General features: G+C 40.7%; 1 protein-coding gene and 2 pseudogenes across 2 annotated transcripts; 1 reads left to right on the plus strand and 2 right to left on the minus strand.

Moving 5' to 3' along the window:
* Positions 1 to 4,117: 4,117 nt before the first annotated feature.
* Positions 4,118 to 12,241, plus strand: LOC127781310 (uncharacterized; annotated as a pseudogene).
* A 642-nt stretch (positions 12,242 to 12,883) lies between these two features.
* LOC127781434 (aspartyl protease family protein At5g10770-like) lies at positions 12,884 to 16,369 on the minus strand. Of its 2 annotated transcripts, none has more exons than XM_052308388.1 (3): positions 16,235 to 16,369; positions 15,845 to 16,090; positions 12,884 to 14,349 (listed from the first exon to the last, which is right to left on the minus strand). In XM_052308388.1, the coding sequence occupies exons 2-3, from the start codon at positions 16,029 to 16,031 to the stop codon at positions 12,962 to 12,964; spliced, it is 1,575 nt and encodes a 524-aa protein (XP_052164348.1). In that variant the 5' UTR covers positions 16,032 to 16,090; positions 16,235 to 16,369; the 3' UTR covers positions 12,884 to 12,961. The 2 variants fall into 2 exon arrangements, with proteins under 2 accessions (XP_052164348.1, XP_052164349.1); XM_052308389.1 differs by having other exon boundaries at positions 15,845 to 16,041; positions 16,235 to 16,343.
* A 4,995-nt stretch (positions 16,370 to 21,364) lies between these two features.
* LOC127781604 (putative FBD-associated F-box protein At5g38570) lies at positions 21,365 to 24,617 on the minus strand (annotated as a pseudogene).
* Between the last annotated feature and the right edge of the window lie 606 nt (positions 24,618 to 25,223).

Genomic DNA, 25,223 nt, shown 5'->3' on the forward strand with positions numbered 1-25,223 from the left:
TTATAGAGACACGGATATTGATCTCTCAACGAGGCATTACCCAACCACTTATCTTCCCAAAACCTTATTTGAGAGCCGTCCCTAATACGAAAAGACCCAAACCGAAAAAATCTTGTTTGGCCTTCATAAGACTAGCCCAAAAATGTGAGTCTCCTGCTTTCCAGTAAGACTGAGATAAAGGTTGTGATCCCAAATATTTATTACGTATCAACTGTTGCCACATTCCGTCTGTGGTAAGCAACTTGAATAGCCACTTAGCAGTTAGAAAAATTGATTCAGCTCATCAAGGTGATTTGATTTTTGGTATTGGTGGAGAAAGAATTGATGGGGGAGAGAAAGTGGTTAGTCAGGGGAATTGGAGGAGAAAACGTCTGGCTAGGCACTTAAGTAGAGTTTGAAGAAGCAGAAATGACGTAGCCATGCGGGGGTAGACGGTGGCACGGGGGAACATGTCGGCTTGGGTTGGACCCAAGTGCTGGACGAGGTGGAGAGGAGCAGTACACTAGGCTTCAGCCCATGCACGGATAGAGAACGAGGGAGAGAGACACACACAGAGAAAGAGAAGCAAGGATATTAGGAGGCAACGGGCGGAGCCGGAAAGAAAAGGAAAAAGAAAGGAAGATGTGATGAAGGAAGTAAGAAAGGATTTTTCTATTGAGAATTAGGATTTTTCTAACAAACTTAAAATTTGGAGAATTTTTTGGATTTACGATTCTTAGGATTTGGGTGAATTCATGAAATAGAGCTCCACTTCCAAAACTCGAATAAAAACCAAATAACTTCAATTAACAAACGATAAAATAAAAAGGTAATGTAATTAATTAATTTAGTCAAATTAATTAATTATGTGAATTTTCGTTAAGCTATTTTAGATGAATATAAAATAGTGAAAGAAGTAAAGTTTCTTGCAAAGTTACAGCGGCCACGTCATCCACAAATCACTGTCCGTCCGATTTCCATCCACACGATATAAGCCGTCAAATCCTTATATCGGTGAAATATCTTTTTGGTCTTTCGAGAAACCTATTTCACAATGAGGTCCTCCTATGTCCTTACGGTTTTAAAGAAAAAAAAAGCATGTGATCCCTTCTCTCGTCTTCTCGTCGTCACACCACTGCCACGGCTCCTCTCATCGACGTCCCAATTCACCACCCCCGGTCTGCCTCACCTCTTTTCCCGCACCGACGCATCCTCCTCCTCCCTCTTCCCCACCACCAGCGCCTCCCCTCCCTTTCCCCTACTATCGCCTCTTCTTGCTCACCCCGCCACCTCCTCCCATCTCCACCTCCTCCTCCTATAGTCCCCGCCACTAACGCCGCTACATCCTCTTCGCCCCTACTCTCCACCCCAATCCCTTGTCGCCACGGTTGCTTCATCTCAATCGCCCAACTGTCACCTCCCGCATGGTTCCATAATACGAAGGCTTCAGTTGTATTTGAGGAAGCAGCAGTAGCAGCAGACCTCCCTCACTGTGTTAGCTAAGTGCCCCCCCCCCCCCCCACACACACCCACACACAATGACCGGCATCATAGGTAGTCACTCACACACAGATCAACATCATCAAGCTAATTAACCCATTGTATATGTAGTTTTGTCCACCATCATCACATATTTGGATGCTTCATTCAGATCTTATTATTATGTTTTGCATCAGCAGGCACTACATGGTAATAAGATCATCAACAACGGTAACGGTGGCGGGGGTAGACGGAGTATCATGGAGAAATAGGTGCTCTATACTGATCAGCGAACAGTGCAAACCATGGTGAAGTAGTAAACTTTGCAGATTGCTTTCTGAGTTTGCCCATGAGTATAGATGTGAGTGTTAGACCACTGATTTATGAATGAAAAAGGCAATCCTAACTGATCTGTAGGAACTATATGGGAAGACTATTCCTTGCAAATTCAACAACTAAACGCAGGGCTAAGTCACACTCAATTATATATAATGGATGTGTGTGATCAAGTAGGCAGTTGAATTATTTCTTGTGATCATTTATGGTCAATTTTGCTTGGACATATGTACTAGAAACTGTTCAATTAGAATCAAAGTTACAAATTCATGCATTGCAAAGATTTGTGGTTTCTATGGTATGTGCTGAAAGAAGTCTTTGCTTTTCACGCATTGTGAAAATTTGAATTCATTAGTTCCTGAGGTTGACACAGTGGATTATGTTAATTAGTTTGAAAGTGTTTAACTGTCATAATAATTGGAGTTGTGAATCCTTTGTGACTGCTCTACTATCAAATGTTGAGACTAGACACTGCATTGTACTAAATTCTTCGTTTGTTATTCCATGATCAACAGATGGGAGGAAGCATCAAGTTGTACTGGAGATTTTTGAGCAGCTAGGAGTATTTACCTTCATAAATATGCATATTCAGAATTTCTAAACTCGTGCTCTAAAGAAGCATATTTTATTTGGCTATCAATTATTTGGTGTATTGTATTATATATAGTTAACAAAGTTTTTAGCCATAATGATCATGACAATCATCAAATTCTATTCTTTCAAAAACTGAAACTTCCTACAACAGTTGATCCACTGTTTTTGTTTACACCTCTTAATGCTCTTTTTGCTGCTATAATAGATAATAGAAGAGATTGTGGAGTAGCAGATACTAACCACTCCATGAGAAATCTCAAAATTAACTTCCAATCATATGAACTTTGAAAACCAAAAGCAAGGTGTTGAACATAGTATTTGAACCTTAGTTGGAAATATTGAGATTTATAGTTCTAATGAGTAATTGTTAGCCAAGTTTTGTGAGTTTGCAAAAAAAAAAGGGCAATATATATATATATGGACATTTTACATAGGCATCCAAAGTTGTGCAACGCATGACTAAATAGCTAGTAAACATGAATGTGAATTTTCAAAATTAGACAAATTTAAGAAAGTGGCACTTGGCCAATAATTATTACAAAGTTTTAGATATCTAAACCAATATAAAAGGAACTGGTTTTGAAATTGTGCAATAACTAAGGGTTGATATATCTAATCTTAAATATTGCTACCAATAATATGGGTAGGACTTGTATTTTGATATTTACCCCCAAATCTCTCCTAAGCATTTAACCTGTCCATTTATTATCTTTTCTTTAAATTATCATTTCAATATTTATTCTCTTTCATATGAATTAAGTCAGATTGTTCACTTCCATCTTCAAGACAAGCATACCACCTACTTAATACCCACAAGTATCACTCACCTACCATGTGACATGGAGGAGGTTCCGACATGGGTTACTAACGTGTGGGCCCATGATGGTGAGCCCCACCTATTATGGACCCACGTCCCTTTGATTTTACGTCAGAGGAGCTGCATCCATGTGACATTCAGCTGAACATCTTTTCAGTCATAATAAATAAAGTAGTAAAAGCCATTGATATGTGGGCCTCACTTTTCTTTGGACTCACATATCAATGACTTTAAATACTCCCTACCTAACATCGTGTTGTCTTTTCTTGATATACGTGTAACACATTTACGTATGTTGTTGGTTTACTTTTGTGTCTTTTCTTGATATACGTGTAACACATTTACGTATGTTGTTGGTTTACTTTTGTATTTTTACTATAAGTTCCATGAACAAAACGGCTTATTGAGAATTGGTAAAATAGTTCATTTGTATATTAGATATTAGTCGAGAAAGATATTCATACCATCGATCTCTGAAATCGATCCACGACTCAATGCCATGGTGAAATCGTTCACAGTCACAAATTCGTACTCAGCGTGCAAGTTCCTCGCCTACAAGGCTAACAATCGATCAGTTGGTCCCTTTGGCACTTTGTGCCTCAGCAAGAAAATTCCACGTCACCACTACATTCAATTCAAAACGTAACGCTTCCTTCCAAACAACTCACGCTCGAACGGGGGAGCAACTTTGCAAGGATGTACGTCCCAAATTTCAGTATTCCCTTCAACAGTTCTCTCTTCCTTCCCAGAATCACAAATAGCCCCCTAAACGGCGTGAAACTGAATACCTCTTTTATCAAAGGACGTAAACGCAAAAGGTGCAGTTCATTCGGTGCAGATACAATACAAGTAGGCGGTGGGGGTCACTCGCAGGACACTCGCACCCGCGTGACCGCATCACTAGAGATGGCCATGTCGATGTCATCCTCCTCGCCGCCGTCGCCGCCGCTGCCACCGCCGGCGGCGGCGTCGGACGTCGCCGGGACGGACATTCTGCTGTCCCTGCTGCCGGAGATCCTGGACGACATCCTGACGCGGCTGCTGCTGAAGGAGGTGGTCCGCACGTGCTGCCTGTCGCGCGGGTGGGCGCGGCGGTGGGAGTCGGCGTCGGGCCTCGACGTCCGGTTCCGCGGGTTCTACTCCGCCGGCGCCGTTGCCGGCGTGCTCGCCCGGTGCGCCGCGCCCGTGGCGAGCTTCGACATCGAGGTCCGCCCGCGGCTCCGCCCGCGCGCCGCCTACTGGCTCCGCGCGCTGGCGGAGAAGCGCGGCCGCTCGCTCCAGCTCGCCTTCGGCTCCTCCCGCACCGACGAGCCCGGCGTCTTCCCCGGCGTCGGCCGCGCCATCTACGCCCGCGCCGAGCTCTCCAACCTCTACCTCCGCTACTGCGAGCTCCCGCGCCCACCGCCGCCGCAGCCGGGCCAGGGGTCGTTGTTCGCCGGGTTCCCGCGCCTCACCAGGCTGGCGCTCAACAGCGTCAAGCTCCCGTTCGCCGGCGCCGGCGCGCCCGACCTCGCCGACCTGCTCCTGGTGGACGTGATCACCGGCGTCGTCGCCGGGGGCGAGAAGAAGGTGGAGGAGGAGGAGCCGGAGGCGTGGGCGATCCGGGCGCCCAAGCTCCACTCGCTGACGCTCTGGACGCCGGCCGTCGACAACGGCTGCCGCGTCGCCGGCGAGCTCCCGCTGCTGAACGCGGCGAACATCTCCGTCGACGCCTTCCTCGGGACTGAAGATTTTCTCGACACTCTGGCTGGTTTCGCGTGTGAAGGTGCTCAAGTTCTCTGTCAGAGACAGGGAGGTACGTACGCATGATCATCCTCTTCACCAATAATTTACACGAAATGTTTCATAAGTTATTTATTAGCTTTGCTTGAATTATTCCATGAATCTGTTTGATCGATTTTAATCGTGCAATTAGCGAGGTTTTAAATCTCCGGTTTGAGGAGTGTGTTAACCATAAAAAAACACATAGTTTGATTTGGGAGAATTTTTAGGTGCAACACTTAATTTTAAATTGGTGAATCAATTCGAATCATTTTACTCCGATTAATAAGTTTCTACTCCCTCCGATTTTATTTTAATTGACATTTTGGATAATGACACGGTCTACAAAATATACCTTTGACCTTATTTTCTATTATAATATATAAAATAAATAAATACATTTTAACTTTTATTATAGTGCTTTGAAAGACAAATCTACATATGTTGTTCTAGTTTCTTTAAACTAAATATTTTTAATATTATTGATGATCAAAGTTATAAAAGTTTGACCTCAACCTTATTCTAAAACGTTAATTATTATAGAACCGGAAGGAGTATGATTTAGTAGTAGTTTTTGGACTATGTATATTGGAGATGATGAGGAGGATCTTTGTAGAGATTTGTTAATGGAGAAGAGTTTATTAATCTAATTTATTAAATACAAAAAATTGAACAATAAATGAGGCCTTGTTCAGGCCGAAATAAATAAGTAAATAAATGAGGCCTATTTCAATTTGGATTCTTGCAAAAACAAATATGACGCATTAAACTGGTCCTCTCCACCATAATTTACACCAATTTTAACATTACTTGAATTAATCCATAGACCAGTTTATCTAATGTTAATCAAGTACTAATTAGCTAATTTTAGTTGGTTAATAGTTCAATTTTTGAATATTTTTAGGTACATGTTTTCAAACCTATGAATAAACCAGAAATCATTTATTGTGTATTGGGAGATAATAAAGAGAAAACCACTCGCTCTAAAAAAAACTACTCCTCAATCAGATAAACTTATAACTTCCTCTGTTTCATAATATAAGCCATTTGAACTTATTTTTGTCAAACTTTTTAAGTTTGACCAAATTTATAAAAAAAGGAAAGAAATATTTCCAACACAAAATAAACATATTATCAAAATATATTCAATGTTATAGTTAATAAAACTAATTTGGTGTTATAGATGTTGCTAAATGTTTATATAAACTTGATCAAACCTAAAGAAGTTTGATTAGAATAAAAGTCAAAGCAACATATGATACAAAAACATAGGTACTAATGAATAAGAGAGTTTATTAATTGATTAAATGCAATATTGATCAACAAACGAGGCCCTGTTCCGGCAATAAATAAATAAATAAATGAGGCCTTGCGCAGGAGAGTGAAATTATTTCAATTCGAATATTTGCAAATGGATCTCTAGGAAACATTTTTCTTTAACTGGACTGTAAACTCGCTGGCAAGACAAATCAAGATACATTAAACTGATCTCTTCACCATAGTTTACAGAAATTTTCCATCAGTTACTACTTTAAGTGTTGCTTGAATTCGATGCAAAAAAAAGTGTTGCTTCGCGTTTCCTCATTCCATGGGAAGACACATCAAAGAAATCATCCACTCCAACCTCATTTTCCCGTTTCCTTCGCATCCAAAGGAGACAATCAAACACTAATAACTGATGCCATCAGTGAAGAACAAAGAAACAAAGAAGCACATCTCATAGGAGAACGATGAGCATGGAGGAGAGACCAGGTCATTGGCGTGGAGGTTGCGAGCGGAGGTCAATGGCGAACGGAGGCCGACGCGATGGGGATCGAGGGTGGCGTCCGGCGTGGAGCAAATACCGCATGAGAAGGTCAGTGATGGCGCGGCAGCCAGCGAGCTCGGTGTCGGAGTCGAAGAGAAGGGGAAGAGCGCGAAGTGGTCCTGGAGGAGGCCAGGCTGGGGAAGAAGACGGGCCGCACGGCCAATGGCATGGAGTTGGGGGATGGAGGGCTGCCTGCACACGGAGGCGATGGCGACGGGATGGAGGGCTGCTGCTCCTCGGCTCGTGAAGAACCAACGGGAAACAATAGAGTGTGGGAAAAACGGAGTTGGATTAATTACTGTTCCTTTCCTATGAATCCCATCCTCTACTCCCAATGATCCCATCTTCTATATTCCTCTGTTTTCCAACCCTCTATTTTACATTTGGATTCCTTTATTATTCCTATATACTTTTCCTATCCTACGTTTTTTCTATCCTGTGATCCGAATGAGCCCTTAATGTGGAGGTGGTCACAGACAACGTGAATCAAGTTACCACGACAACCTTTACCATTTTGTTCTATATATAGTGTGACCACGTGATCCCTAGCAACATATATATTAGAGGGGACTTAAAAGGTACTGCATCCTGCAGAGTCCATATCTCCCCTTTCCTTCCTCATCCCGTAATGAGAGATCTCGAGGCCCTGGTTTAGTGTCGGCTTGAATTTGAGGTGGCAGTGACTTAATTAATTAGTAGTATGCCGTATACAAAGTATTAGTAGGATTAACAATTGTAATTTCATATTGAATGGATCCGTAGAAGGTACATGTTGTTGCATGAACTTGAAATGTGAATATATACTATGCTTTAGCGAATTTGTTGTTTGTGCACCTTAGGTTTTGTAACTATGGTATAACAAGGTGTATGACAATTACAAATGTGCATATGTGTATGGTGGTATATATGAAATGTTCATTTTAGTTAGTATGCATTTATGAATTTTATAAACAATCCTGCCCTCTTGGGTGTTGGTTGTGCTAGTCATTGCATCTAGATGGACCGATTTGTAATGTTGCAAAATCGAGGTAGCATGAAAAAACCGGTAGTGAAAGAAGATGTGTTGCTTTTTGGCAAAGCATGCCATCTTTATCTACTTTGGTTGACCTAGTGAAAGTGGCATGGGTGAATGGAAGAGCGGGATGCAGTTGTTTTCACATGGTTGATTGATGTAATTTTGTCAAGTATACCATGCATAAAATGGTTGGTCAGGGGTCAAATTGGATAGAAGAGTTACATGTAGATCATCGTCCATGACATTGAAGAGGACGGGGATGGTGGCAACCCACTCTAGCTTGACATGTCACAACTGACGTATATTCCAATAGTCACCCAACCATCACGAACTCATGTCACCGACAAGGCTTGTGGACACGGAATATCTTCCTCCTTGCACAACAATCATGATCAACCAAGTGATGTATCCTTGGTACAAATTCCTTGCGGAGGGGAAAGAGGTTAATGATGAAGAAATCATGTGTCAACTTTGTGTTGTACACGTCGAAATTTGTATTGACACTTGTGATGTGTTTTATATGCTCGGTATTAGTAATAATACTTGTGGTGTCATATGGTACATGGCTGATGTATTTGCTCGCACTATATGTCTCTATGCATGTACTTAATCAATAATGTCATGTTGTTCCAAGGCCCACGTGTTAGTGAGACATCGGGGCAAATAAATGATCACATGAAATTCCGAATGGCAAAGAAGGAATTGCCCCTTTGTAAGTCCATGATGCTTTCAAGGAATTACGAAAGCATGACTCCATTGCTAACAGTGTTGGATTCAACGGTGCTACGTGCAACACCATATCCTATATATGGTGCGGAGCCTATCATACTCAGCAGAAACAACAACACTAGGTTTCTACCCATGCAAGGAACCTTGTTTTCCTAGCAGATCCACGACACCATGTCTAGAAATGCTAGGGGCTATGTGGTAAGACACCATATGCTATGGTGCCTTGTTTGCCACCTAAGCCCGAAACCTTCCATTTCGGGCCGAACTGTGGACCCATGTCCATAGATGATGGTGCAATAGGTTGTCATCATGTTAGCCACTTCGCAAGGAACCTTCTATTGTAGACAAAACCACGGTGCTATTTGTATGAACAAATCACACTGATGCATGCTATGGTTGGTCCGAGACCTTCCGTAACACACGTAATACGGACAAATAAATTCCTATTTTGCCCGTCAGTTGAAATTAATTGCCATAAGTTGGGTCCCAAATAGTCCACATAAGAGTTCTTACTACATGCTAAATTTCACTATATGCTCTCAAGATTTCGCTCGATTCCTTCTATACCAATGAGTTTTGCCCTGATACCTACGTGCCTCATGACCCATATTTTTCAATTTTATTCCTCATATAATTGTTCAGTTATGTTGTTATTGAGTTGATCGTAATATTTTTATGAAATGACTATATTGCCATCACTCATAACAATAATCAATATGCCTCCGCACTAAAAATAAATCCCTCACAAGAAAATGTTTTAGCTATATCATTTTCAAGGAGGGAAAATAAACTAAATCATTAAATTTTTAAATTTTCACCAAATTTGTAAATTAGAATCACAAAATTTTAGTCATATTTGAAGGGAGTAAATTATTTGTATTTCACTTAAATTTAATAATTTTCCTAATTTTTTTAGTAATTTCACCACCCTCCTTCAAGATATATCCATTTTTTATGAATTTGACTAAAAAAATTAAAATTTATTCAAATTTGAGGTAAAAATATTAAAATTTATTAAAATTTGAGTGAAATTTATTCAAATTATTATTTCATGTAAATTATTTCATAAGTGATTCTATTTCATCATGAAGATTATGATTTAACTGTATAAGCTAGCACTGACATTTACAAATCAAGGGTAATCCAGTCCAAAAAGAAAAAAAACAAGTGAAGGGAATATGGTTATTTCTGAAACAAATGGTCAATACACGATCACATAATAGAATTATTGTGTAGAGGATAAAAATATAAGGACTACTAGGGAATGAGACAAAAACCGAAGGATATGAAAGAGATTGAGACCAAAGGATATATATGAAAGAGTTTGATCAAAATTTTTTGGGTGCACAAGGAAATTTCTCAATAATATAAAAGTTTGCAATCTCAAAGCTTCATCAAGTTCAACAAAACCAGGAAGTAATAACAACTAACCAATAAATACAGCATCATATGTGTTCAACCGAATACCACCATGCAACACAAACCCAAGATCTCCTATATTGTGTGTGTAGGGATATTTTCTGTTGTTAGCATTCTCCAATTTGTAGGAATATTTTCCCTTGTTTACCATTCCCCAACCCAACCTCCTTCACACAGTATAGCCACTAGCTCTTTATCTCCCTCCCTACCTCATGATATTCCACTTAGTGATGGAGCAGTGGGGCACAATGGCCTTGATTATTTCCTGGTATTTCAAGACAGCTCCTTTATTCGAAAGCTCATTCCCTCGGAACTTTTGGGCCTACATATCCACCTTTTAATTTTGTTTGAGAGTTGAGACAGAGCTCATTGAGAGACGGTAGAGAAACTGTGTGCACAAAATATTACAAGAATTAAAATATTTACAAATACATAGTAGAGATGCGCTTACTTGTTTGTGATAAAACGACCTGTAAGGTGATTGAGTGGTTTAGGTGTAGTTGGCACACATCCTCATGCTTTACACAAACTCATCTTTAGCCCTGTTCATTTTGCATGCGTCGCTACAGAAGAACATGGCTCAACCCCTTTGGTTGTCTGTATTTTTTGTTCCGAACTTTCTTTTCCTCTGGCTACTAAGATGTTTCAGTCAATTAAGTAGTCTCTGAGTTGGAACTAGAAATCATTGGGGAAAATATACCTATCTCTTGTTAATAGTTTTAAAAGTAATGTACTACAAACAAACTGCCTACGAAGGGTGGTTTATATATAGATTCAGGAGGAGAGGAGGGAGAGAAAGGCGGCAAGCCCTGTTCTTATGTGTGCGTATAAGTACCCCCTAATTAGCAGTACCACTCAAAGCCCCTGCTATAGAGCACATCGTTAAAGTTCATAGAGTCATGGACAACATGTGAATTCTAGGATGCATCCCACATGGCCTACATGGTATGAAAGTGTTGTGCTTTTTGTGAACCAACTGCAATTTATGTTGAGACTTGGAGTCTATTATTTATGTTCCCCACAAAGAAATGAGAGTCTCTTTCTAGAAAAAGTTCTGCTAGAGGTTCATTTGCGGAAACTATTTTTAGAAATCACTAAATTCAAAAAAAAACTTGCTCATCTGCACACAAGATCCTCCTTTATTGATCAATCTCTGGCATTTAACCCATTAATAAGTTCGTCTCCAATAATAAATTTGCTGAATTTGCAACCGGTTTTTAGAGCTAGCGGATTTATTTTTTTGCATAAGATTCTCGTTATGATCTCCAAATATACTTTTCTATCCATTCCAAAAACAAAACAAAAAGCATCAACATCAGATGCTTTCATCGTCATTTTATTTTTGTAATTGCTTTAAAATTATAATCTGTCATTCTGAATTTGGACAGCCCAATCACACTGGTATAATTTCCTTTCTTATTTGTGGTCCTTTTTTAATCCTCATTATTCATTTGGCATGAAGAGAGTGTGTGTGTGTGAGTGTGTGTGTGTGTGTGTGTGTGTGTGTGTGTGAGTGTGTGTGTGTGTGTGTGTGTGTGTGTGTGTGTGTTTGTGTCCTCTATCCTACCTGTAGGCAGATTCAATTTCAGCTCAGCTATAGGAGTATGATACTCCAATTACTCATACACTGTTTGCAAGCAAGTAGATCAAGTTGCATTGATGATCATATATCAGTCTAACTTAAATTTGTCATGATTTTCAGGTCGATGAAAATCCATTAGAGAGAATTACATGGAAGTTCCGGAACTTAAGGACTTCAAACTTGAGCGTTGATTTTGGCAAAATCTCAAGTATCATGTCAATCTTTTCTTTACTGCGTTGTGCTCCACAGATTGAACAACTGAATATTGAGGTAACACTGGATGCATCTCTTCAAGTCACTTTTAAAATACCTTCAGCATAGAACACTGCTTTTTTTCTTGTAGATTGGCCTATTGTAAAATTATAATTGGCATTTCATTTACTTGACCTATATATGTTTTGTAGGTTGATCTGAAAGAAGCACAGGGAGATGACGAGATTCATGAAGGGATTCTAGAAGCATATATGAGTGAAGATTTGGTTAAAACTCTCAAGCGTGTGACCCTGTCTTTTATCAAGTGCTTCCCAGGGGAGATGAGCTTTATCAAGCTTCTTCTATCCAAGGCAGCATCCCTTGAATCACTTAAAGTCATGATGTTCTGGCATCATATAATGCCCGTTTTCGGATGCGTGTCTTCTTTTCACGACATACAAAAAGGAGTCGTCTACCCAGGTGAAGTTTATAGTGGAGCATGGCATGGACACATTCGACATCGGCTCTTAATTTGGGAGTCCAAATATTTTCCGGAATAAACGGAAGAACACCTTCTCTGGACTTGCAAACTGTGTTGGCTGTAGAGATGGATGTTGTTGCACAAACCATTGTTTGCCTTTTGTTTTTCCTTGAGGGGTGTCTCTGATATTCATGTTTGTGACTTACTGTCAGATTGCTTTAGATGTAACACCTGAACCAAATTATGGTGTTTTAGATTTCTGAAATTTGTTAGTAGACATGCCTGAATGTGTGTGATTTAGTATACTTAGACTGCGGTAGATAAGGCAGATGTGGTTTATACCTTATGCCAACAAAAAAAAAATCATGTTCCAATATGAAATTCAGGAGCTGCTGAATTTCTGGAACAGATTTAGATCTTTGTAAAGCAGAAATTTCATAAGGATTTTTGAAGGAATCAATTAAATTCCCACACATATCAAGAAAATTACCACATTTCATATTAAAAATATGTGTCGAATATGTAAGTCCTAATTGGTTATAGGTAGACATGGAGTTACATTATGGTACATAGCAGAGTTGTGGTGACCGCTTGTTCCGCAACTGTGCAACTTTTTTCTAACATCCCAAAAATAAAAGAGTTTACGTTACAAAGCCTAACAGACTAGAGAAACAAACCATTTTCTCATCATCTCCATTTCAAAGTTTTTTTCTTCTTTTTTACTCAACATTTGATTTGCAGTTCAAATTCTAGTTAGGGAATAGTACTAATTATGCATAGCTACAATCCTCATCAGCAAAGCCTAGCCTTGAGCCCACAGTGTCATACACTACCCTCTTGTTCTTCTGCTGGTAGTTGCCAAGAATGGGCGTCTGGTCTTCGAATGAGAGGCTCGCCATGGCCAAGCACACCTGCGACCCATCCTTCCTCGCCATGAACAGCATCCCGGCAGCGTCGAGGGTCATGTCGGCGCCGCCCTCGAGGCGCAGCGTCAGCAATGGCACCTTCACCTCGTCGTGCCCGGTCAGGTTGTAGCACGCGTCGAGCAGCGAGAAGGGCGGCGCCGCCGGGTAGCGCTCCGCCCCGAACTGCCGCGCGAACTCGGCGCGCACGGCGCGGTACACCGACGGCGCGAGGCGCGTGATCACCGTGCCGGAGTCGAGGAGGACGTTGGCGGCACCGAGCCCCGCCGCGGCCACCGCGGCGCCGCCGACGGACGCGCCGGTCACGTTCATGAAGTAGAACGGCGGCTGCGCCGGGTCGGCGACCATGCGGGTGTAGGACACCGGCGTGGCGTTGCGGTAGGAGGAGGTGTCGCCGCCGAGGGAGAGGGAGCCCGCGGCGTCGCCGGAGGTGGCAGCGGGGAGGCAGTAGGAGAAGACGCCGCCGAACCGGGGCGCCGTCTGGGAGACCAGCGAGAGCTCCGTCCGGCCGAGGCCCATGAGCCCCGCCGTGCCGCCGAACAGGCCGCGGTTGCTGAGCCCGCAGCCGAACACGAAGCCGTCGACGCTGGCGCCGCCGAGCGCGACCGTGTCCGTGGCGAGCACGCCGCGGCTGAACGACCCGTCGCCGTAGGCCAGCGAGTAGTAGCACCTCTCGCTCTTCCCGCCGCCGCCGCCGCCGCCGACGGTGGCGCAGGATCCCGGCACGCCGGTGGCCGCCTTGAGGGAGGCTTCGCAGGCGGAGGCATTGCAGGGGACGGCGGCGTAGGAGGCGGAGCCGGACGGGTCGAACAGCGGGTCGCGCTGCGCGTAGCAGACGGAGCACGGCTTGCACTGCACCCAGGTGAGGTCGCTGCCGGTGTCGACGATGACGGTGAGGTTGCCGGCGCCGGCGCGGGAGGATCCGCCGCCGCCGAGCGCGATGGTGGTGACGTAGTTGAGCGTCTGGAAGCGGATGCCGGAGGTCAGGGGGACCTCGGCGCCAGCGGCGGCGGCGGCGGCCGCCGTCGCCTTCTTGCCGGACTGCGTGAACGCTGCCTTGTTGCGGAGCTGCAACGAGTTGGCACGCGCCTCGTCGGCGGCGAGGAGGCGGCGGAGGTAGGTTTCTTGGGCAGCGGGGTGGTCGGGGATGGCGGTGAGGGAGTGGTGCTTCAGCTCTAGGACGGTGGTGCTCCTAGTCCTCGTTCTTGCTGCTGCTGCTGCTTTCTTGTGTTCCCCTGATTTAAGAAAATGAAGCAGAGTTATTGAAAATATTTGAAATTGTAGAAAAAAATTGATGCCGTTAACTTTTTAAACAACGTTTAACCATTTGTCTTATTCAAAATTTTTGTGCAAATATAAAATATTTAAATCATGCTAAAAAAACATTCGATGATAAATCAAGTTACAATAAAATAAATAATAATTATATAAAATGTTTTAATAAGTTGAATGGTTAAACGTATTTTAAAAAGTCAACAATATCATACATTGAAAAAGGGATAGAGTATAAAGCAGAGTAATGTAATTTAATATTGGTTTATATTTTTGCAACTAATATTAGTGTCTAATATATATATATAAAAGAAGGGCTCTACACGATCTAGATTGATCATGGTGGATTGGTGATGGTCTTTATTTTGGGGTTATAAAATTAACCATAACCGAACGTACTGTACTGCATATGGATTTATAAAAAGATGAAATTGAAGCTACTTTTTAGAAAAACTCCGAACATGAAATATATTTTGTAGGGAACGCCAAATTCAGGTGGAATTTGTACAGCCCAAATAAATTTGGAGCGAAGATGTGGCACACTGAATCCGAATGGAACTTCTTGTGAAAACACATAAAATTCGAAAATAACTTACACTTTTATTTTCGAGAATACGCATAAGTCTTGCATATCCTTGTATTAGGGAGGGGGCAAAGTTACAACTTGCCAATTTACAGAAAAAAGTGTGTGTAGCTTTAACTTGTATGGGACAATTCGAATACATAATTGGAGAAGGTTTGGTAGGTAACAGGGCTACCAAGAAAGCAGAGTAAAATATAGCCCTCAAAACAAGATGGATTATATCGCCCGAGAAGATGCTCCTTTCCCTTATACAATTTTCTCTCAAATGCATCGGAAATATGGTTATGAAAATTTTTGAAAAGAATTGACAATACACACTACAGTGATATATCTATCGCTCTGAAAAAATTAGGACTGCGGTGAACACTGTAATATTGATGTTGATAACAGGGGAGACACAATTCTCCAGTGAATGAGAAAGATGGATCAGCTAACTCTCTCAACTCTCAGTACCTAGCATTACATGAGATGCCTGCAGGTTCATAAAATAATGAGAATATTATCACTGTAATTTTGGGCTTCTCTCTGAAGCTAACCTTAAAAGCCAAACCCCACAAATAATTCAACTGCTGCTCAGACATTATTTAGCAACTACTTATTCCGTTTGTAATATATTACAAGTCGTATAATTTTTTTCTTAATCAAACTTGTTTAAATTTAACTAAGTTAATATGTAGAAAAAATATACTAACATTTCCAGTATAAAACAAACAAATTATCAAAATATATTCAATATTAAATTTAATAAAATTAATTTGGTGTTGTAAATGTTACTAATTTTACTATAAACTTACTCAAATCAAAAGAATTTTGACTAAGAAAAAAAATCAAACGATTTATAATATGAAATGGAGGGAGTAGTAACTTGTAATTACCTGTCATCTTCTTCTCAAAGCGCTTTGATTGGGAATACCGGACCTGGCCGGACAAGCCCCATTGCAGCTCGCGCAGCTGAAGCACTGCGCTGTCCCTGCCGACGACGGCGCCTCCGCCGGCGGCGACCACCACCGCAAGAAGAAGAAGCGCGAGGACATGGAGGAGGAGAAGAAGGCGGCCATCCATTGCCAATGATCTGATCTCGATGCCGTAGCAGTAGTCAGTACAGATCTCTGGCTCTTACTCTTAGGCAGCAATGCAAGATGAGAGGTAAGAAGCTGATCTGAACTGAAAGGTACTCCTAGTTCGTAGCTAAGGTTAGCTAAGCTAGCTAGCTAGCGACCAAGCAGGATGCGGTGAGTACAAGAGACAAGAGAATGTGAAGCTACCTGCTGCTTGCTACATGACGACGAAGACGATTATATATATGCAGATGATGAATGGCTGGATCATGGATTGGGATATATAGTTTTAGTTGTGCAGAGAGAGAGAGAGAGATTATTCCTGAGGGGTGAGGGCACCTGCAAGGGTAGCTAGGGAACAAGCAGACGACTGAGATAGTCTCTGCACCTGCTTTGGATGCACGCCTGATACGAACGAGATAGGGCACACGAGATTACTGTAGCGTTGCGAATTATTTGCAATCACGAGCATGCATGCACGAGAGTGAGAGAGCAGTAGTAGTAGCAGCATTTCTCTCTTCGCTTTAACTTGTTTTCTAAATTAAACTTCATTAAGTTTAACCAAGTTTATAGAAAAATACAGTAAATCTTATAATATCAAACTGGTTTAATTAAACCTAGCTAACATTAAATATATTTTAATAATATGTTTGTTTTAGGGCTAAAAATGTTTCTATATACTCCCTCCGTTTTAAAATGTTTGACACCGTTCACTTTTTAGTACGTGTTTGACCATTCGTCTTATTCAAAAAATTTAAGTGATTATTTATTCTTTTCATGTTATTTGATTCATTGATAAATATACTTTCATGTACACATATAGTTTTACATATTTGACAATTTTTTTTAAATAAGACAAACGATCAATCATGTGCTAAAAAGTCAACGGTGTTAAATATTTTGAAACGAAGGGAGTATATGTTTTTTCTATAACTTACATTAAACTTAAAAAAATTGACTAAGAAAAACGTCTGGACAGACGTAGGGAGTAATCTATGCATGTGTTGTGTTGTTTGGTTGCGGAGAGGATGGTAGTAGGGCACGCATAATCGCATATGTGCACATACTATATAGGCATATGCGAGCACTCGCTCAACTGCTCCCATGAACTACTAATCCATGAACATGGGCGAAAGGGATGGATGGATGGATCGGAGGGATATATTTGCTAGAGGAATTGATGATGAATTACATTCGAATCGATGAAGGCGAGATGAACATCTTTCATATTCTTTATAGCTTATGAACTGTCGCACGATTAATTAATTATGTGACCTTCATCTTCATCTTCAGCTCCCTTTGATTCACAAATTTCGATGAAATCGCACGTCTCCAGTGGATTTTTTTTTCTTTTGTTAAACTGAAAATCAATACTCCCTCCGTCCCATAACATAGTAACCTAGAATCGGATAAGACATATCCTAGTTTTATGAATTTGGGGATACTTCTTATCCAGATTCGTAGTACTAGGATACGTCCCATATCATACTAGATGGCTATATTCTGAGACGGAAAAAATATAACATGGACTGACATATGATCTGCGATGGAGGTTTACATTGAGATGATGAACTATTGTGAGCAATCATGCATGGATTTTTTTGGGTGTGCTAATCCTTAGTACTACCTCCATTCAAAATTAGTGATCACTTTGACTTTTTGCATGCAACATTTAATCATTCGTCTTATTTAAAAAAATTAATGTAAATATAAAAAAATATAAGTCATACTTAAAATACTTTTGATAATAAATAAAATCACAAACAAAATAAGTAATAATTTCATAATTTTTTAATAAGACAAATAATTTAATATTATAAAACAAATTTAAATGACAAGTATTTTGGGACGGAGGTAGTACAAAAGTTCTAGTTGCTGCATCATGAAAAGCTAAGAGTGAGCATTAATTGCTATACTAATTGCTATACGTACAATAAAACTTCATACGATCAGAGTACAATACTTTGGTGGTGTTCTTTTCTCCTGAAGATGAAAATGAATATTAATTTTTTTACACAAAACGATGTGGTATTAACGTATGATTGATTGAGTTTTAATTATTATAAACTTGAAAAATAGATTAATATGATATTTTAGAGTAACTTTTAGATAGAAAGTTTTCGTGCGAAACACACCGTTTAGCAGTTTAAAAAGTATGCCACGAAAATCTTAATATTCTTCCAACTCTTTTGGAGAAAAGAACTGGACCTTCGTAGTCTCTGGTGTGTGCTGAAAATATGGGATCCAACCTGTTCCCACCCAATCAAAAATCATTCATGGTAGGATCGTACTAAAATCGTACAAATTTCATCGTAACGCAAAGCAATTTCCCTATTTTGTTCCGGTGTGCAGAGGCAGCCTCATCATACTGGATAAAACTAGAATAACGGTTTAATCCCGTCCAACAGTTAGAACGGATCTCTTTAATTCCTACTATCTCAAATCACTACCCAATTCTCGAGGCAGCGATGCAATGCTAAACATAATTTAAAGTTCATCTTAGGCTCTGTTTATTTGTAGGGGTGAAAAATTTTGGTGTATCACAGCAGATATATGGACATACATTTGGAGTATTAAATGTAGTCTAATAACAAAACAATACAGATTCCGCCTGTAAACTAAGAAACAAATTTATTAAGCCTAACAAATCCATCATTAGCAAATGTTTACTGTAGCACTATATTATCAAATCATGGAGTAATTAGGCTTAAAGATTCGTCTCGTAAATTAGTCACAACCTTTGCAATTATTTATTTTTTTAGCATACAGGTGTTCAAACGTTCGATGTGATAGGGTGAAAAATTTTATGGAGGGATCTAAACTGGGCCTTAGAATCCTTCTCGAATTTCAAAAGACATTAAAGCAGATAATGAAGCATGGTCTAAGCAAGTCAACACACTTTATCCATCGAAAAGCTAGAGCACAATGTGCAAGGATGCTCATAAGGTGAAGTCTGCATCTTAGGATTAATCAAATTGAAATCTACCCTTTGTTTTGCTAATGATTTGGTATTGTTTGGATTTTAGCCGTTCTCAACCATACAAAAGATTTTGGTAAAGTTGATTGTTTGGTTTGATGCCAAAATTTTGGCAAAGTTGGTTCAAAGTCTGAGTTCGTTTCTATGGGTTCCCAACTCATCCCTCTCGTATTCCACGAGCACGCTTTTCAAACTACTAAATGGTACATTTTTTGCAAAAAGTTTCTATGCGAACGTTATTTAAAAAAATTCATATTGATTCATTTTTGAAAAAAATAGCTAATACTTAATTAATGCTGCGCTAATGGACCGCTCCATTTTCCGTGCGCAGCAGCTGTGTTACCAACTCTTGGAAACAAACACAGTTCTACTTGCAAAAGATTGGCATATGCCAATTCTTTTAGCAACGAAACAAATGAACCTACTACTACCTCCATCTCAAAATAAGTACAGCCATGGATATCCGTGACTAACGTTTGACCGTCTGTCTTATTTGAAAAATTTATGAAAAATTTGAAAATATTTAGTCACACAAAATATTATTCATGTTTTATCATCTAATAGCAATAAAAATACTAATCATAAAAAAATTTTAAATAAGACGAACGGTCAAACGTTGAACGTGAACAGTGCAAAACTGCACTTATTTTGGGACGGAGGGAGTATTAGTTTTGGGGGGCATGGTTGAGACTATGGCATTGACCCAGACAGACAGACACACCCTTGAATCAAATTCTAGATTAATTTCTGTCCCGAACGAAAACATTGGACTTGAATAAAATTCTGTCCAATTTCATTTTTGTTAGTCTCTGAATTGGAATCCAATTCATGCGATTAAGGCCTGGTTTAATTCAGGGGTGAAAAGTTTTTGCGTGTCACATCGGATATACGGACACATATTTGAAGTATTAAACGTAGTCTAATAACAAAAATTACACCTGTAAACTGTGAGACGAATTTATTAAGCCTAATTAATCCATAATTAGCAAATGTTTACTGTAGCACCATATTATCAAATTATGGCGCAATTAGGCTTAAAAGATTTGTCTCGCAATTTTACACGCTATCTGTGTAGTTAGTTTTTTTTTGTCTATATTTAATACTGCATACATGTGGCCAAACATTCGATGTGACAAGGTAAAAAGTTTTTGTTAGTTTTTTTTGTCTATATTTAATACTATATACATGTGGCCAAACATTCGATGTGACAAGGTAAAAAAGGTAAAAAGTTTTTGTTTGGGAACTAAGCAGGGCCTAACTCCAACAGTTCAAATGCCTAGGATCCAAGCATGGCCCTACTTTGGGCTTAACGTATGATGTGATTTACATGGATTCCTAATGGGTGCGCGCGCTATCAGGCTAACTGGCGCAGCCGCGCATGCGCCCTCTCTCGGCCTCTCCGCTAATAACGCTAATTAGCGTTGATGACATTCATTAGCGTTAATGATAATGGTTAATATTAGTTTTTAGAAAAATAATACATAAATAGAATTTTTAACTCAGATTTGGAAAACTTTCAATTCAGATTTGAAACTTTCAACCCAGATTTAAAATCTTTCACTCCAGATTTAAAAACTTTCAACCCAGGTTTGAAAACTTTTTACTCAAATTTGAAAATTTTCAACTCGAGATTTGAAAATATTCAACTCGGATTCAAAAACTTTTAACCAAATATTTGAAAACTTTCAACTTAGATTTAAAAACTTTCATCTGAAAATTTAAAACATTTAACTCAAATTTGAAAACTTTCATCTCAAAATTCAACAATTCAACTCAAATCTTAAAAATTTCAACTCAAATTCAAAACTTTCAAATAAAATTGAAGATGAAAGATTCAACTTCTCAAATAAAAAAACGCAAAAAATATGGCAAAAAGAAACGGAAAAAATGTGTACGTAAAGAAATGGCGCGCGGTAGCTTGTGAAAAAAAAAGAAATGGAAAAAATGCGGACGTAAAGAAACGGCGCGCGGTAGCTTGTGAAAAAAAAAAGAGAAAAAGGCGCGTGTATTAGCTGTCAGGGTGATTTACACCTATAACGGTTTCAATAAAAAATTATTTGGACAAACATAAACAAAATGGAAAAATGTCAGTAGGAGTAAAGTACTGCATTTAACAGTTAAGGGGCTAAGGTACATAAATTTTAAAGGGGTTAAGTGCTCTAGAAAATAGTTTAAACATTTACAACTTAAATATTTAAGGGGGTAAAATTGACTTCATCAATTCATTTAAAATCAAAAGTTTAAACATGATAAGATATATATTGAACTTCCTCTTTGAGCTCAAGAAATAATTAGCAACTTAGTGATCAACGGAAAAAGCAGAAAATAATAGCCAGGCATGTTGACATCTTTGACTGCAGTAGCCTCAATGAGAATCATGATGCATTTTAAAAATAATGATAAATCAGACAGTACCCTAATCATAGCGTTCCATGGAGACAATATTGGTACCATCTTTTGTGGGATACTTCATCTCAGAACAACTTCGTAGTCATTCACTCTGCCTCGAGAAGGATTTCTAAGATGTTTGTACAACGACAGCCACATAGATCTAGACTCTGAACAGCTGCAAGTTTGAACATCATCCTTCCACATTACGGAGGCAGACATGAAAAGAATGACGGTCTTGGGGTTGGTTTGTCCCAAAGCCTTACCTCGAACCTAGCTTGGGGTGATGCGGATGCCCTTCTAAAGGCTCTTAGTACCCTGCATGCTTTCACATACTCTTTGTTTGATTTACTATATAGAAAAGTAACAGCAAAGGATTGAAGTGATTCTGTTTTGGAGAGTAAAAACTTCATAAAGCGCAGCTGATTTGACGAGTACGTGATACCACTCAGAGACACATATTTGAGGCTAGAAAACGAGTTCTCGTTTATCCCTGAACTTATAAAGTCATCTTCTTCAATTTCATAAGGATCATCTCTATGCGAAAATGAAATATCTTCAGCCTACAAAAAGACCAAAAGTACCAACTGAGAAAAGTGTTGAAATTGTGACATAAAAGTCCAAGGGGAGTATCCAATATTACCTCAATACTTAGGTCTTCAATGTACGGAGCACATCTCAGTAAGGAAAATAGTGACATAGTGCTCGGTTGTTGGCCAAAATTTGTGGTCACGTGTACCTCCCTCAGATTATCAAATTTACACGAAATCCCCTCCAGTGGATATTCGTTAAACTGAAAATCAGTTGAACATAGTTAGACTGACATATGATCTGCAATGCAAATTTATGTTGAGATGATAAACTAATGTAAACATCTGGGTTTGTCAATCCTGTAAGTAAAAAAGTTCTTGAGAACCTAATAGTGATTTTTTTAGTGTGCATTTGCACCTGAATGCATGATTTTTGGTAGAGAGCACATGCAATCCCTACTATGACTGAATGTTACCAAATGTTCCTAGTACTTATCCAGAACAGAAGGCAAAGCCCCAGGGCCCCAGTCCAAATCCATCAAAGAAACTGAATCGTTTGGTTCAATTAATTTAAGCATCAAGGTCACAACTATTTTGGTGAGCAAAGGGCAGTCTCATCGTACTGGATAAAACTAGAGTACATGTAACAGTTAAATCCAGTTAAACAGTTGAGTTCTTTCCTACAATCTCAAATCACTGCCCAATTCTCCAGGCAATGATGCAATGCTAAACATAACATGATAGTTCAAGTATGGATCCATCTTGAATCTTGCAAGATAAAATAGATAGTGCAGCATGGACTAAGCAAGTCAGCACGCCTTATCCATCGAAAAGCTACAGCACAATTTGTCAGGTGCTTGTAACGTGGAGTCAGAATCTTATCTCTTGTGTTACATACTTACATTTCAGCTTTACATACTTATATAGGCCAGAAGCCACCCAAGGAAGTCAAGAGTCAGAGCTCTCTCATTCGGAATGCAAGTTAGATACAGGATGGTCTAAAGCTGGGAAGGAAAACGCCAATGGCTCTTCTAATTAAGGCGAGATTGTCTGCTGACAACAATGATGTCACAACACTAATATTAGAGAACCTGACTAAGGAGAACTAGAGAAGGCACCTAATGGATGTATTTGTAATTTGTCAACCACTTCTGCAGAATACTGTATATTGAGAGCATTATTGTGGCTGACCTTATGGAGGTGACTGACAAATCACTTTAAAGCAAATGAAACATAACTTGGGGTGCTTAAAAAGTTAAAAGCTTATAATACCCGACTATGAAACGGCGTGATCACGAGTTTACATGCCGATGACTATGGTTTGGAAGGATTCTCCCTAAGAGACAATGATTGGCCATTTTTGGGTGCCATAAATTGCTATGATGCTAATCACTAATCAGCATCAGGTGAAAACAATACAACATAATAACAGTTGACAGCAAGCACTAAAAAAAAATCTGGTTAAGGGCAAAAGCGGATGATTACATATGGAGGAAAGAGACCGATCCATATAATCCTGATCAAGCCTACTTGTTAATCACTAATCAGCATCAGGTGAAAACAATACAACACAATAACAGTTCACAGCAAGCACTAAAAAACAATCAGGTTAAGGGCGATAGCTGATGATTACATATGGAGGAAAGAGACCGATCCATATAATCCTGATAAAGCCTACTTGTTAAACTTTGCACACGCTTTACTGCAAATTATTTGCATATATTAAGTAAGCAATTACAGTTCAATAATGTACTGTAATTTAAAATTCATGCGTTGTGACTGTAACAAGAACTCACTGCCAATCGTTGCAAGGAAATATAACGTGCTGCAATATTAAGTAATTACCTCGTGAATGTTGAACCAAAGCTTCCTGACAGTAATAATCCCTCGGAAAATTTCGTGGAAACTCATTAAGCTGTTACCAATGTCGATGTACGCCTCCTCCAGCAATGGGGGCTCCTCCGGGATCCGGCAGCCGATGTCCAAGCGCGTAGCCATCTTTAGGACCCGGAGGCGAGGCGCCCGAACGGCCCACATGTACAACGGAGGCGTGGGGTCCTCCAATTCCTCCACGTCCACGTCGTCCAGCCTGAGCTCGGCGAGGAGCGGCGCCGCGGCGACCAGGTGTTCGACCCGCGCGCCGCCGCCCTCGGCCGGGAGGGTGACGCCGCGGAGGGTGAGCGAGACGAGGCTGGGGAATCCCCGGAACCCCGGGGGCGCGAGCGGCATGTCGCAGTCCTCGAGGTGGAGGACGGCGAGCGCGGCGCAGGAGAAGAGGCCCTGGTCGATGACCCAGTACGGCGGGGTGTCGGGGTGGCCGCGGCGCACCCCGTCGCACTCGATGGCGAGCTCCCGGACGCCCTTGCTCGCCAGGGCGGGGAACCAGGTGGGCAGGTGGTGGAAGTGGCGGGCGTGGACGCAGGCGCGGAAGCCGACGACGGGCGCCGCGCACCGCCACAGGTCGCGGGCGGAGGGCGCGCCGCGGCAGCCCCAGCCGAGGCGGATGTCGAGGTAGCGCACGGACTCCCATCCGGCGCCGCCACGCGCGGGAGAGGCAGCAAGTGCGGACCAGCAGGTCGAAGGGGATCCGCGCGAGGATGATGTCGAGGACGTCCGTGGGGAGCGACATCAGCTCGTCCTCCCTCGCCGCCGCCGCCATATTCCGGCGGTTCGGATTCGCCGTTACTTCTTCGCCTCGTGTCATGAAAATAATAGAAAGACACCTAATAGGATAGACATGAAGTCCTACTAGGAAACTAATCCGAATATATTGTGGGCCCAAAATTCTGATCACATATTTAACAATCTCCACCTTGAGACGAATTTCCTCTTGTAGCATAAAAACATCAATCACCAAAAAATACCTCATGTAGGTAAAATCACCGCGCGCCAAATAGTCTCTAGGACTATACTGTCACACCCACCAAGCTTGAGTAAAGCTTAAACTTAGTAGCAGGAACTGGCTTTGTCATCATATCAGCTGGGTTATCATGAGTACTTATCTTGCATACCTTGACATCACCTTCAGCAATCACACCTCGAATAAAGTGATATCTCACATCAATGTGCTTTGTTCTCTCATGGAACATTTGATCCTTTGTAAGGCATATTGCACCTTGACTATCACAAAATATATTAATGCAAGACGTAACTCCACAAAGCTCAGTGTACAAACCTCTAAGCCAAATAGCTTCTTTACAAGCTTCAGAAATAGCCATATACTCTGCTTCAGTAGTAGACAAGGCAACAGTTACTTGCAAACTTGCCTTCCAACTAACAGCACATCCTCCAATAGTGAAAA

The sequence above is a fragment of the Oryza glaberrima genome, chromosome 8 (genome assembly GCF_000147395.1).
Source record: "Oryza glaberrima chromosome 8, OglaRS2, whole genome shotgun sequence".
NCBI lineage: Eukaryota > Viridiplantae > Streptophyta > Magnoliopsida > Poales > Poaceae > Oryza > Oryza glaberrima.

Bases quoted from the DNA above. Each gene is read 5' to 3' on its own strand.
- LOC127781434 (XM_052308388.1), bottom strand. From the start codon at position 16,031: ATGGATGGCCGCCTTCTTCTCCTCCTCCATGTCCTCGCGCTTCTTCTT. The intron at 14,350-15,844 runs GTAATTACAAGT...TTCTTAAATCAG, and splicing joins CTTTGAGAAGAAGATGACAG to GGGAACACAAGAAAGCAGCA.